This window comes from Danio rerio, chromosome 16, assembly GCF_049306965.1.
Source record: "Danio rerio strain Tuebingen ecotype United States chromosome 16, GRCz12tu, whole genome shotgun sequence".
Classification (NCBI taxonomy): Eukaryota; Metazoa; Chordata; class Actinopteri; order Cypriniformes; family Danionidae; genus Danio; species Danio rerio.
Genome location: NC_133191.1, coordinates 32,813,355 through 32,829,052, shown reverse-complemented (window position 1 = coordinate 32,829,052; position 15,698 = coordinate 32,813,355). Strand labels below are relative to the sequence as shown.

Below are 15,698 nucleotides of genomic sequence, written 5' to 3'. Positions count from 1 at the left end.
AGGAAAAACAATAAATTGTATGAAAGCAGTAATGTTTAAATAATTTTCCGTTAAAAATGAGTGTGGGTCATGTGACCATTAGGAAGACCGCAGCATCTCATTCCTCACAGTATGTGTTGTGCTATTGTGTTCTCCCGAGGTAACTTGTCAAGAACATTCACAAGAACATGAGTCTGTTTTTGAAATTGAGAAAGAAAGAACTGAAATGGGTGTAACAGACAAAGGAGACATCCAAAACATGCAGTGTTGGTGGTCCATCAGAAACGTGGTTGAGAAACACTGGTGTAGACAATCATGTGGTGGAATTTTGATGCTGTTGAATATTTGTTAAACAAGTTTAAAAGTTAAAAGAAAATCAAACTTTAAACAGAGCTTCCCTCATGAAAAAAGTGGTCAAAACTGGACAAAAGGGAGGTTAAGGTGTACACGGCAATGTGTTTTCCTAGTCTACTTGTTATTCGATTGACTAAAAAACATCCCATAATAATTCACTCAAAAATGATAGTTTACAAGATAATTCACCCAAATAATGAAATTTTGGTCATCATTTACTTATCCTCAAGTGGTTCCAAACCAGTATGAGTTTATTTTTCTGTTGAGCACAAAAGAAGATTTGAAAAGAAGAAGAAAAAATTTGAAAACTGCTAGCCACAGACTTCTGCCATTTTGATGTCAAAAATATCTTCTTTTGTGTTCAACAGATGAAAGAAACGCAAACAGGTATAGAACATGAGGAAGGGTGGGTACATTTTGTTGGATGAACTACAATACCAGCTGTAATCAGAGCCAAATGCTGGAATGAATTAAATAAAGTTGCTGTTTCAGGTATCAACAAGTACAGAGAGTAGTATTTGAGAAAACAACTCGAGAAACCACTCACGGATGTCATTGTTTCTAGTGATGGCCATGGCGGCTCTGGCACGCGGGCCCTGCTGAGTGAAGTGGTACCCAATCTTAATGATGCTGGAATTTTTCTCCAACATGGATGCAATCTCCATCTCAACTGAGTCGCCAAGTTTCTGTCTCTGTAAGAACGGAAGTCGACAATTTAAGATTTGACATTAGAAATGCCAGGGGTTATTGCATAACCATCATGAAAGCTTAAACATAAACAGATTCTAATATGAAAACAGAGGTATTACCGAGGTAAATTTGCATGCTGGTGCTTACAGGTATAAATTGCCCAATTTTAATCTGGTTTTTATCCAATCCATTTTTAAAGGGACACCTTTTACTTATGATATAAAAGAGGTCATCGTAAGACTTGACAATTTGTCCTAAAATTAAAATCTCGATTGATTGAACATTTTATTTCCAATGCGATTAATGAACGGTTATTTTATTTATTTATTTATTTGTTGTTGTTGAAAATTTTTGTACAGTAAAAATTATTTTTTCTTTGGTAGAAGCTGCTCTTGTTGCTCAGTTGTCTCAGTGTTTAAGCTGTATATGCTTGACATGCTGGCAGAATAACATAACGTAACGAAGCAGGGTCACATGACTTCACATGCGGTAAAGTGAGCGCGGACCACTAGAACTTCATTACTAGAACTTGTTGTCGGGCCTGATTGACGATTTTGACGGCCCGCTTTTGGCCCGCAGGCCTTGTAATTGTCACATGTGCTGTAGGGAAAGTAATGTAAAAAAAAAAAAAAGATCTGAAAAATTTTAATTGATTTTAGATTCTGCATGTCAATGTTGCTCACTTTTTGATTAATTGCCCAGCCCTAGGTCATTAAAAGAATTTCTGGTATTAAAAGAATAAATAAAAGAATATTAAAAGAATATCTGGTCCCATTTTATTTTAGATACTGTATTATTTAAACTACTATATACTTGCATCAAAAAATAAATACAATGTACTTATTGTGTTCATAATGTATTGCAGAGCACTCCTAGTGCTTTTAATGTGGGATACGGGTAGGGTTAGAGAAAGATTTGGTGGTATTGGTGGGTTTAAGGGTGGGTTGCGGTGTAAGGGATGGTCAACAATGTATTTTAAGATTTAATTACATAAATTATTAAAAATGTAATTACATGCACATATTTAACCCATCATAAGTACATTGTAAAAACATGTAAAGACACCCCCTCCTCCTCAAAATTGTAGGAAATATTTTGGGTAATTATAACCATACAACAAACTAATGCAGCAAAGATTAGTGCTTAAAATGCCACTAAAATGCAGTATTTGAACCTCATAATTTAATAGAAACTAGAAACAGCAAAAAGGTCCACATTTTGAAATAAAAAAAACACCCTTTTCAGTAAGTTGACTCTGGGCCTGCCTCTTAATATAAAGTAGGACCAAATATCCTGTAAGTTTTAGAACTAAAATCATCCTTGTAAATGGAAACAGAAGCTTTTATTGACAGCAGGCCCAGAAAATGGCAGATTGTGGAATGCACCTTTATTTTATAGGTTAAACACCACCACCACAGAAATATATCAGTGCCTGATTCTGTAGCTCCACCCACTGACTCATACAGGGCATAGTCAGATTGAGTCACAGAGGACATTCTCACATGCACATAGTCAAAATGACTGACAAAATTTGGTTGTAATTATCAGTCATTTTCAATATTCATTATTTTTATTCACATTTTCTCGTTCATTATTAATTAACAGCTTATGGGACCAGTAGGAAATAAATAGATTACTTTTACTGAACAGAATGATGAACAGAGACTGTGCTTTTGTAGTTGATCAGAACATGCAATAAGTTTAAATCAGAATCAATGACTGTCTTCGAGCTGTTTAAAAAGCCTTTTCGGGAGTTTGATATTGGTAGCAGCCTAAACACATTATAATTTTAGCTGTTGCACTTAGAAAAGTAAAAAGAACAATGCAATAATTTATATAACATGAAATTAACAATGAATGTTTCAATATGTATTTTAATAAGGATATGTAAAAAAAACATGAACAGAATCAAAGAATAACCACATTAACAAGTATTGTAGGTTATCATTTCTGTGAAGGGCTCCTCAATCAATGAGACAAGGAAAAAATGCAGCTTTGGGTTTTATTTTAAACATTGAATTATCACTTAATCTTATCTGTATGAACTTAAATTATTAGTAAAAAAATACAAAATAATTCATTAGTATTGATGGGGGAGTCAAAATGTAGTTTACTATGCAGAATCATCTCCTTACTATATTAAATTTCAGAATACTATATTCAATCATAGCAATGGATCTTTAATTCCAAGCCATCAGAGAAGACTTTAATTCCAAACCAGTCCAAATTCAGAGTGAAAAAAAGTGTATAAATTGTTGATATTGAATCTGGAAGACTTTAATATTTTATCGAAAATCTGTTAAATGTGTTTGAAAAGCCACTATGGGTAAATTGGAGCCTATGGAAGTGCTTGTGTTAAACAAACAGGCCATCCTGTGTTTCTGGAAGTAGTGTTTTAATCTCTTACTTGGTTGTCGATCTTGATCTCAATCAGGGTGGAGTTTTTTCTGAGGGCTTTGACGATAGCCATCATGCCCTGTGCAGTGATGAAGTTGGACTCAATGTTTAGGCTCTGCAGGTTCTTGTTGGCCTGTAACATCTCAGCTATGGCCTGACAGAAAATCAGGAACAGAAAATCAGCTTTTTATAATAGAAGTATGATAATATAACATACAAAAATTAATGGTTTTAATTAGAGTATTAAAATTAACTACTGATTAGTAAGAAAAAAAAGAGTTTTAATTTAAATGCCACAAAAATGACTACACCACTGCTCAAGTATTTCAAACTACTCTTTATGTATAAATTAAAAACTAAACAAGAACATAGCTGTGAGTAAATTGGGAGTTTAAATGATACACTTTAAGATCCACTCAAAATATGTGGCTTCAGGATGCAGTTTGTTCAAGAAAAAAAAGAGCTCGAAGTGAATAAAAGTAAGACTAGGCTTCAGGACTCACGTAGGCCACGGGGTCATTACTGCGTGTCCCGGCGATGCTCAGGCACAACACGTGTGTGTTACGCTTCATAGCCTCAAAAATCTCCTTTAGGGTTGGGATGGGAATGTCCTACAGCAACACAAGAGAAATGCACCAATTCTTATTATTGATGATATAAATTAATTATAATTATGTAAGTAAAACAAATCCTGAAAGTATAATAAAGCAACCTCTGAATTATTTTAAAAGATAATCAAATTTTGCTTGATCATTTGATGTGTGAGAGGTCATTGTGCAATGAAAAAGAAATTAAAACATTTTTGATAGTCTAAAAACAGTTTATATTGAGGTAAATCTGCAAAAAAGACTCTGCCCCTGGTTATTTGCCACTTTATTACTTAATAGGGTGGTTAAACAAAAGATCATCGTCTGCTTCTACATCACTTCCTGTTCAGCGACAGCCCTGCCCCCCATATTAACCGCTGTAGTACTTAATTAATAAGACACAAATGAAGACATACACATATAATCTACTGTAAATGTTAATGATGCTCTAAAGACATCAATATGTTGTGCAGTGCAGACTTGAGGAAAAATACCCCCTTTGCTTTGCCTTCATTGTGATCCTTTATGCCTCATTCACACATGGTGTCAGCACTAATGATTTTCATTATTACATGGTTTACATAGAATGGAGTGACCTACGCAATTCTGAACTGAATTGGGTTTGAGTTGGGTCTGTCAAGTCACATTGGATCCATTGCTTTTTATGCTCCAATGCAGGCTTTAGATAATCAGACCGATACGCAAATGTAATGCAGACAGCAACCAAGCAACTTCTTGCAACACCAAAAAAATAAAGGTACGCCAAAAGGAACTGACAGAGGCAAATTGGTGGTGAATCTGTTGTGTGTTGTGGTAGTATTGTATCCATTTTAGTGTTGTCACAATACTGGAATTTCTAAACTTGATACGATACCTATAATATCGTTATATAATATCGATATTTGATACAATCGATACCTTACAGTGCAGCGCATGTGTCAACTGCTACTGGCGAGAAGAGAGCATGATAGAGCAAAACCAGTATCGATACTAACCAAAAGTAAGATCGTATTGTTTTGTCAATTGCAGGATAGCATATTGGGAAAGTTACAAGTGGCCAAGTATGGTGACCCGTACTCAGAATTTGATCGTAACAACTACTTCTGTGTCTTTTTTGTAGCACCTTTTTTTGTTGTCACTATGACAATCGCATTAGTCCGAAACTTCAGACACGGCTCAGTGTAAATGAGTTATTGAACTTTATTTTTAAGTTTTCAGGCTGCAATAGTAAGAACTTATTACTTCACTTAATTTTACAGCATGAATTCACAGATCGATGCTGGATATCGAAAAGATCGAAAGATGGCACTTTGCTGATTGTATTGGATCCTACATTAATGTTCCACTACACAAAGTTTCAAACTGTTTTTATTACTTGGTAACTATTGCTTAGTCTTATATTACAGATGTTTAATATGTTCAGTATCAGTATTTATGTATTTTATATCTTATTAACAGCCTCTGGTTCTACACTGCACTCATCTATCAACAAAGTAGGACTGTCAAACATACATGCAGAATTTCACATGGCTGGACAAAGTGTGTCTTTTCAAAGTGTACTTTCAAACAATCCAACACACCTATTTAGACAGTGTGTGACAGAAAGTATCATGTTACTTCCTGATTTGTTTTATGTAAAAGTATTGCTAACAGTATAAGCGAACAATACATTAAAAAGAGTGTAGCAGAGTTAGCATGTTTACCGGGATGTTGTTGAGGTTGACCTCCTGCAGCCTGTTGTCATTTTTCTGGATGTAGCGGAGAGTTTCCTCCACGTTGGTGTCATTGGGAGGCTCCTCAGGATAGATTTTATACACATCTGGTTTCACCACACCTGAAAGAGAATAAACCATGTATGATTCAGATTTATAAGAAATCCAGTGGATATACAAAACTGGAACTGACCTTACAACACACATAGAGTATATTAGTTGTAACTATTATGTTTGTTTAACATGAAATGGTTCAGTGTTATATGTGTGTATACATACTGTTGATGCCTTCTGTGTTGGCAATCTTGCCGGTGGTGTTCAGGGCATCATAATATTGCTTGTTGCTCATGAGTGTGTACATTCCCAAGATGGCTGTGAAGAGACAAACATAATTCCATTAAACATATCATTTCTTTTAAACTTTAACCACTTAACTAACACTGTAACAGCCTAAATGACATATTGGGCGTAGGTTTTTATTAAAACTCAACATTGGTTTAGTTAGAGTGGTCAGGAACACAATTTAACCAAAAAAGAAATGGTCAAATTATTTTTTATTGAAAGTTAAAGGGTAAAAATACAAAATACAAAAAAATATGGACTTATTATTATATTATATTATATTATATTATATTATATTATATTATATTATATTATATTATATTATATTATATTATATTATTCATTCATTCATTTTCTTTTCGGCTCAGTCCCTTTATCAATCCAGGGTTGCCACAGCAGAATGAACCGCCAACTTACCAGCATATGTTTTACGCAGCAGATTCCCTTCCAGCCGCAACCCATCTCTGGGAAACATCCACACACACTCATTCACACACACACTTATACACTACGGACAATTTAGCCTACCCAATTCACCTGTACCGCATGTCTTTGGACTGTGGGGGAAACCGGAGCACCTGAAGGAAACCCACACGAACGCAGGGAGAACATGCAAACACCACACAAAAATGCCAACTACCCAACCGAGGCTTGAACCAGCGACCCAGCGACCTTCTGTGAGGCGACAGCACTACCTACTGTGCCACTGCGTCGCCTATATTATATTAAATTATAATATATTATATAATTTCATTAGTGTATAAATGTTACAATTATTATATAAAATACAATGTGGTACATAGAATATACTGTAATAATTATATTAATTTGTTACATTCATAAGGCGGCATGATGGCTTAGTGGGGGTCAAGCCAGTAGATCGCTTATTCGAGTTCTGGCTGGGCTAGTTGGCATTTCTGTGTGGAGTTTGCATGTTTTCCTTGTGTTTGTGTGGGTTTCCTCTGGCTGCTCCGGTTTCCACCACAGTCCAAAGACCATAGTGTATAAGTGTGTATGTAAATAAGAAAATGTATGGGTGTTTCCAAGTACTAGGTTGCGGGTTGGAAGGGCATCCGCTGCATAAACATATGCTGGATAAGTTGGCGGCTTATACAGTGTTGGCAACCCCAAATTAAAAATCTAAAAAGAAAATAAATGAATGAACTAGTACTTGTACTGCCTCTTAACTCTTGTGTAATACCAAAGACTATAGAATACACAAGATATGTCACGCGTATATTTTTGAATGGGGAAAAGTGTAATGGTCAATATGGTAAATAAAGCACCGCCTACTAATACAGCAGCCAATCATTGATCACTAAATGGCAAATAAAGCCCGCCTTCTAGTACAGAAGCCAAACTAAGCTGAAGGAAAATAAATGAATATGAATAAATTATTTTAATATATCATCATTTATTTATTAATATTAATTAATTATGAGTAATTATTTGATATTTATTAAAAAAATAATACAACAATAAAAGCTACAATAACATTAATGATAATGTAAAAAAAACTATCTGTAAAATTCAGAAATGTAAAATTATACTAAAATAAAAGCTCTTTTATTTTAAGCAATTTCAAAAATGTAAAATAAAAAGCAACTTAAAAAAACTGCTAATACTGTTTTTTGAAACTCCCAGATAAACTGTAAACTGCCATCTTGAACAGCAGGTGGCACTGACTAACCAGTGAACCAGCCACTAATAACTCCATCTTCCGGCTTTAATCAGAAACGACTGCACTAGTACAATAGCAGATCAAACAGAATCTGAGCATCAGATCACCCCTCACCTTTGCCCTACCACCCTAAATGCTGTTTTCAAATACAGTGATCAGATTAAACCCATCAGCACCCTCTAGGAAATGGACGATTAAACGGATCTTTGTCTCTACTGTCTCCGGTTTGCTGCATCTCAGCAAAAGTGGACTCATCCATAAAACAGGCAAACCCCTATTGACAGTGTAATCCTGAACTGGACAAGTTCCAGAGTTAAAACCGTGTTGTGAATGAGAGGCTCTGCGGGGTAATCTGTACCCAGTGACACACTCCAAACTTCATGTGCACCACACACACCGCTTTACATGTCCTTAACCAGATCAAGGACAATTAAACTACTCGCCGGTGTCCATCATTTCAGTACATTGCATCATGAAGAATGTGAATTGTTGAAGAATGTGGAAAAAGTGACAAATTGCTGACCATTTATATACAGACATGTGATTTTTTTTCTTCTGTTGAACACAAAAGACAGTATTTTGAAAATGCTAAAAATGTAGTTACTGACTTCAACAATACGAAAAAAATACTATGAAAGTTAGTAATTACTAGTTAACATCAATCTTCAAAGTGTCTTAATTTCTTTGTTCAACAGGAAAAAAATAATAATGCAGGTTTGCAACTGACTGTAAATTATGGCAGAATGTTCATTTTTGGATGAACTTTCACTTTAAATGCTTACTTGATTCTAGCCTACAGACCTGAAGTCAACCAAACACAAAACTTTTCACTCCATCTCTGCTCATGATGACTAGTTGGCCATTGCTTGTTTTATTTTGGTGAGCTGCTGAGCTTGGGAAAATAGATCCTGTGTGGTTTAATTCTGTGCATGACCTACACCATTCATAGTTCCGCATGTAAGCCAGTTACGCAGCTTATTTTATATTCAGCCATGGGGAAAAATATTGAGAGTGCACATGGAAAATTTTCTAGATTTTTCATTTAAAGTGAAGAACTCACTTGCCTATGTGTGGGGTATATGTGTGTACTTTGATTGCTTTTTACATGTACAATGTTTTTAACTTGTTTTTCTTCTGGTTAACTTTGTTTGCCTATTGATAACTGTATTTTCTGATATGCTTGTATTTTGTGTAAAGCACTTTGAGAATTAAGTTTCACAGGCACAATAATAATTATAACTTTAATAATAAAAATTCATTCATTCATTTTCTTTTAAGCTTAGTTTCTTTATTAATCTGGGGTTGCCACATTGGAATAAACCACTAACTTATCCAGCATTTGTTTTACGCAGCGGATGCCCTTTCAGCTGCAAACCATCACTGGGAAACACCCATACACTCTCAATCACACACCATGGACAATTTAGCCTACCCAATTCACCTATAGTCCATGTCTTTGGACTATGGGGGAAATTGGAGCATCCAGAGGAAACATGGAGAGAACATGCAACTCTACACAGAAATGCCAACTGACCCAGCCGAGGCTTGAACCAGCAACCTTGCTGTGAGGCAACAGCGCTACCCACTGCACAACAGCCCACCCCATAATAATAATAATAATAATAATAATAATAATAATAATAATAATAATAATAATAATAATAATAATAACAAAAACAATTATTACTATTATAGCTATTATTTTTGTTATTATTATTATTATTATTATTATTATTATTATTATTATTATTATTATTATTATAGTTATGTGTTATGAGTAAAATGTCATTTTTGTTTTGGTCTGCAAACTTTTAACAACGTTAATTCCAAATAAATTAAAAATAAAATGTCATGAAAAGCATAAATGACAATTAATCAAAATTACAAAAACTGCAGTATTTTCAGACATATTTATATTAATGTTTAGACACATTACCAATTTTTTCACTTCCAAACAATTAAGTAAACAATATTCTGTGGATTTCCCAGTGCTGGGTTGCAGTTGGAAGGGCATCCGCTGTGTAAAACATGTGCTGGATAAGTTCATTCTGATGTGGCGACCCCTGATGAATAAAGGGACTAAGCTGAATATAAATTGATGAATGAATGAATATTTTGTGGAATAACATGACAAATGAATACATTGCTTAAAATAACAATAGTTTATTTTTTATTTGTAAGAAATTTTAAATTTAATCTTTATTATTTAAAGATTCAAACAAATATTAAAATTTTACTCAAACACAAACATACTGTAGTACATCTAGTACATCCAGAGAAACTTAGATCAGGGCTCATATTCATTTTTACTACAAAAGTTCTATGACTTTTTCAGGACTTTCAAGTAAATTTTCATGACCTAATGTTTCATGTAAATGTTTCATGTAAATACATATATGTGGTATAACAAGAAAACAATGCATGTTCAAAGTTATTACAGCATATCATAAAACATGCAACAATCTATTTAGTTTAAATTCATCTTTATATGTACAGTTGAAGTCAGAATTATTAGCCTCATGAATTATTAAAAAAATTTAATTGCTCTGTTAAACATCATTTGGGAAACATAAAAAAAATCAAAGGGGGCTGATAATTAAGATTTCAACTGTACATAAAATGTATTTTGATAAAGCTCACGCAGCACTAATAATGTGAGAGCATGAGTTTAGCCATGAACAGAAAAGAAGTAAAGACAACTTACCCATATTTAAGTATACAGATATTTGTTAAACTAATTTCCATGACTTTTCCAAAACTTTTCCAGGCCTGAAAAATGCCATGTCAAAATTCCATGGCTTTTCTGATTTTTTTTATCACTGTATGAACCCTGTCAGACACACTGCTCAAAATGAATTTTTTATTTTTTATTTTTTAATTTGGGAATAAAAATTACGTTTAATCTTTATTAAATTAAAGCAAATCTGTTTTACTCAAACATACACATATTGTAGTAAATCTAGCACACCCAGTGAAGCTGAGAATTTTCAAATGTCTACTTCATTTTTTCCACAGCTGTATGTTGACTGCACAAATAAAACAGGTGAATTTAGAAAGGGTTTGATTGACAGATGTTGTGCATGAGCTTTTGTGATCACCTGTTTACAACAGCAAATAAAGGATTAGTCAAGGATCAAATTTTGGATTACAGTCAAAGCCGTAACAGGACATTACAGGTTATGAAGTGCAGATTAGTCTTCGAAGCGTTGTAAAGCTTATCTTTAGTCATTGTGAACCGGATATCATTAGTTGTTTGATGTCATGTGAGTAGAAACAACAGGAACAGATTAGAAATGTGATGCTTACCTGCAATGTCACACATTTCAGCATCTGTTGCGTTTCTTAGCGCTTCCTCCAGCTCAGGTTCCAGAGTGATCTGCTCGTCCGCTGGGATTTGTCCCGAGCCTGGTTTAGGAACGAAGGCTTTCCCTACGGACAGCAGTGGAGAAAAAAGATACACACTGTTGTTACCGTGAAATCAAAATTTGCTTTAAGAAATTTTATAGTGTTTATATATTAGAAAAGGTTCATTATTTTATTTAATTAATGTGCTTTCACAATCTTTTATCAAATTATTGTCCTCTCCTAGGCCTATTACGATATTTATTTTTTGTTGTACGATATATTGCACCAAAATATATTGCGATAAGCGATATTATTGTCATTTTAGGATAATTTTATGCCACTCATTATATATGTACATTATAAATATGCATAATCCAAGTACACTCTTTCATATAAAGAATAGAATAGAACATATAATGTTTAATTCTTTAGTATATTTCATTTATTTATAGTCATTTTAACAATTTAATAATAGGCATAGGAATCAGAATGTGAAAACATATATCCTAAACAAATAATTAGTAATACATATTAACAAAAAAGTGCAAGGTAAAAAGTAACAGAAGCTGTGATATCTGCTACCAGATCTATTTTCAGGTGTCATAAACCCACAAGAAAATACACTATAGTCTTTTATAATAAATGCTATAGTGTTTTATAATTTTTTTAACCATACTGACACTCCAATATACCAATATAGATAAAGAATGTTGCGCAATTAGCTAAAACGTTGCTAGAATTGTTTTTACTTATGGGCGATATATATTGCATTACCAAAAATGATCAATACATTAGATTGATTATTGTGACAGGCCGATCCTCTCCCATTTGCTAAAACATTTCATTCCCTTGTCTTATTATGTATTTACTGCCACATTTTCCCATAAGTCGCTGTCATTTTTCCTTTTGAGCCAAGCAATATAATTAATTTATTTCTGAATGAATCAGCAATTTTGAACAAACCATTTGAATGGATGATTGATTAAATCTTTGAGAAAGTGACACTGGCGCCTTCTGTTTTGCGGGCATGTTGATTTATCAACATCAAGTCAAAACCATTCAAGGTACCAGCAGAAAATGCTAAAAACTGTTTAATAATTATTAACAAAAGTAAGAAATTCACCCAAAATATTGAGGTCCTGTTGACAAAATTGCACCCCCCTAATGCCATTACATTGTTTGCTTTTTTATAACTGATTTACTTCAGCATAGAAACATAGCCAGAGTAACTGCTTTCTGCTTTCATTTGATTTCTATTTCAGTTTCAAGAGTGACTGTTAATTTGTTTAAAAAATTTAAAGGCTACCCACTCTTCTTCATACTTTCTGACTTTGTCCAGCGCTAAGTACTTTTTGGGCATCATTTTTTAAAATCAATTTCTGAATGCTTTATTTTACATATTGAGCCATGCCACCTAGTAGCATTATTTGGACTTAACTCTACAAATGTTTCTTTGTCATCTTCACAATCAAATGCAATTGTCTTTTGTTTAATAATTGCTAAAAGGCATAAAATACTAAACTGGAAAATTCTTCCCCACCCAGTTACGTACATTGGATGCATGATCTGATGTAGTTTATGCAAATAGAAAAGATTAGATATACAGTTTGCGGTAATAAAAATTTCACACTATCTGGCAACCCTTCCTCTTACGCTTTAAAGGTAAAAAAAATAAATAAATAAACATGTATATATGTATGTGTATAGGTATGCAAGTATAAAGCTGACTTATTTTCCCTGCCCATGGCTTAGTTATGAATGGAAAGTGTGTTTTTTTTTCTTTTTTAAATATATTATTATTATTATTATGATTATTATTATTATTATTATCATTATTATTATTATTATTATTATTATTATTATATTTTCTACTGCTTTACCATTTGAGTATTTGTATTTTTATATATTCTCTGTATTGTTGTTTGGCCTAATATGTAGGCATAATAATGTCTAATGATTCTGTGTATCTGATGCTGTGTCTCTCTGACTAACATATTTCAATAAAAAAACAGAGTTAAAAAAAATAATTGAAAGGCTTAAAGCCAAGAAATCACACAAAAAAAGCTCCCCTTGTCATCACTAAAAAGCTGTCACTCATTCTTGTTCATACCGATCAACACAATGATACTGTAGCACCTATACACTGTAATTAGATCATTAGCAAGTGTGTAAACTGCACTCAACAAAAATTCCAGTGTCCAGTATTCTGATTAGATTCTGACTTAAACCGATCAGCCAATAAATCAATGGTTACTGTGTTTTTGTGATTGACAACACTGCTTGATGCTGCAAAAATGTAAACAGAAACCTTTGACCAGTGAAGATAATGACAGAAAATGCCACAACCAACAAACTGACTGAACTGGTGAGATGTTTGTGAATGTAGGAAGCTGGTCAAAGTTTTAAGGAGAATATTATCAAAATCATGTATTAATTATGTGTATGTTATGCCTACACATAAACCAGACATTATCAGTAATTATAACATTTAGCATATTATGAGTGTATTCAGGGCTTGACATTAACTTTTTTTGATCACCAGCCACTGTGGCTAGTAGATTTCCAACATTACTAGCCACTCGGCATTTTCACTAGCCACAATTTTATTGTTGGGAAAATATATTTTATATACATAAATATGACTTTGACATGCTAAAATTACTTGATTTAGAGTTTGCGCTATCTCCACATGCCTCCTCATTCATTTCACTTTTTGTGTATTGTGTAAGAGTTTGCTCAATAATCATGAGCTAACGGTTCATGGTTTCATAGTATTACAATTAGTTTTTATTTCACTTTTTTTTTCAGAACTCAAAATGAAGGATTTACCAAATGTATCTCTGACCACACCAAACATAAACAATTAATTATTTCTTAGCCACAAATGTGCTAAAACAAGCAAAATATAGCTGTATACTATACTTTTTTATTTAACAAAACATATGCACAGAAATCTGTCCTGGCTAAAGGTCCCAGATCACAATTAAACTACACATAAATGGGCAGGTAATCTCTAATTAAACCAATGTTATTGTAAAAAAAAGATAATTCAACCATATTAACGCAAAATAAAGCAAGTAAAAAAACATACCGTGTGTGATAATGAAAGGATGATCTCACACACACAGTTAACGAACCATAAATAATCTCTTTAAAGAATAGTTAAAGCAAAAGCAACCGGTGCTGCTCGGTGCATGCTCATCACTTTTTATCTAGTCTATTTGAAAGAGAACCGATTACATCAGTTGTGTTTATAGGCATAATTGCTTCACGCAAGGAAACGGGAGCTCACACACATTTTAAACAGTTGCGCGCATCACCTCAGCTGTTAGCGCGAGTGATTATCCTCTCATTCGGTATTCACCTGCTTCCTATTGCTCGCGCGAACACAATTATTTTTGACTGTCGTGCTGCTTCTCAGTTCTAGGATCACCTTTGCATGCATATTGGACTACCCTTATGGTCGAATCATGCTTTTAAGAACTATTATTCCAGGACAATTATTTTCAACCAGCTAGTGGTAGTGTCTGTGTTACCCACCACCGCTAAAATCTACTGGGCAGGTTGGCGGGTGTTAATGTCAAGCCCTGATTGTATTCATGAATTAAATGGAGTATTCACTAAAAGCAGTTTGAGCCAATTAGATTCCTTGTGATCTACATAAAAAGCATTTTACAAGGACCTGTTTTGTCACCATTTCACACTGATATCAAGTATAGGGAAAATTATATTCCAACTTTTATTTTATTCCAAATTTAAGGCAATAATATAAACAAAATAATATAAAATTATAATTGAAAAATGATATATAGCCATATATAATACTTATATATATAAATAATTATAAATATTATATATATCTCAAATAATGACTTTGAATGAGTGGCTTTTCTGACATTAGATATATGAACGATCATGTTCATAATATCTGTCCAGTAGTGATGGTACCTCTCTTCTCCCCTGTAAAAGGCACCAGGTCATCTCTATCCTTATGCTCTATGGCTTGTTTCTCCAGGTAATCCATGAGGGCGAAGCGATCAAAGGGACCTGTGGGACTCTTCTTGGTCTGGTCACGCTGGCGAAACCCGGCAGGCAGAGTAGTGTTCTGGAAATCAAGACATGTGGACAAACTTTCAATAAAATTTACAAATCAAATTTACAGCCAATTACTGATTCAGGAGTATGTATTGCAAATATTTATGTTGTGCTACTACAGAATACTTCCTTTTGATTGGTCAATCATGGCCTTCAGTGGTCAAATATTTCACAATGTTAGCCTTGGCCAATGACAAAACTTTAATTAGAACACTGTACATCAGACACACAGTTTCATTCATTCATTTGTTTTGTTTGCTTACTCATTTATTTATTCATTCAATAATTCATTTAAATTGGTTTTGGATCTGCCGGGTAAAACATTTGCCAGAATAGTTGGTGGCTCAGTCCACAGAGGCAGAACCCATTATAAAACAAACACTAAGTTGAAGGAAAATGAATGAATGAATGAATGAATGAATGAATGAATGAATGAATGAATGGTTTTGGTAAACACTGTAACACTGTTTATCTTTTGGGCTTTTTTTTTTGCTTTTGTTATAATATTTTCATTCA

At 33.6% G+C, this 15,698-nt stretch overlaps 1 protein-coding gene across 2 annotated transcripts in view; it reads right to left on the bottom strand.

Moving 5' to 3' along the window:
- tmod4 (tropomodulin 4 (muscle)) overlaps positions 1–15,698 on the bottom strand; it is a 33,443-nt gene that overhangs the window by 1,805 nt on the left and 15,940 nt on the right. Inside the window, exons 3-9 of one of the 2 annotated variants that reach the window (XR_012391334.1) lie at positions 15,036–15,192; positions 11,049–11,171; positions 5,999–6,091; positions 5,711–5,841; positions 3,924–4,031; positions 3,431–3,574; positions 772–1,025 (exon numbers count right to left, since the gene is read on the bottom strand). Coding sequence is in view for 1 of the 2 variants with exons in the window: in NM_131196.2 (NP_571271.1) it covers positions 881–1,025; positions 3,431–3,574; positions 3,924–4,031; positions 5,711–5,841; positions 5,999–6,091; positions 11,049–11,171; positions 15,036–15,192 (901 nt within the window). In the remaining variant the exon portion in view is untranslated. The remainder of the gene's footprint in view (positions 1–771; positions 1,026–3,430; positions 3,575–3,923; positions 4,032–5,710; positions 5,842–5,998; positions 6,092–11,048; positions 11,172–15,035; positions 15,193–15,698) is intronic. The other variant, NM_131196.2, reaches the window with a different exon arrangement.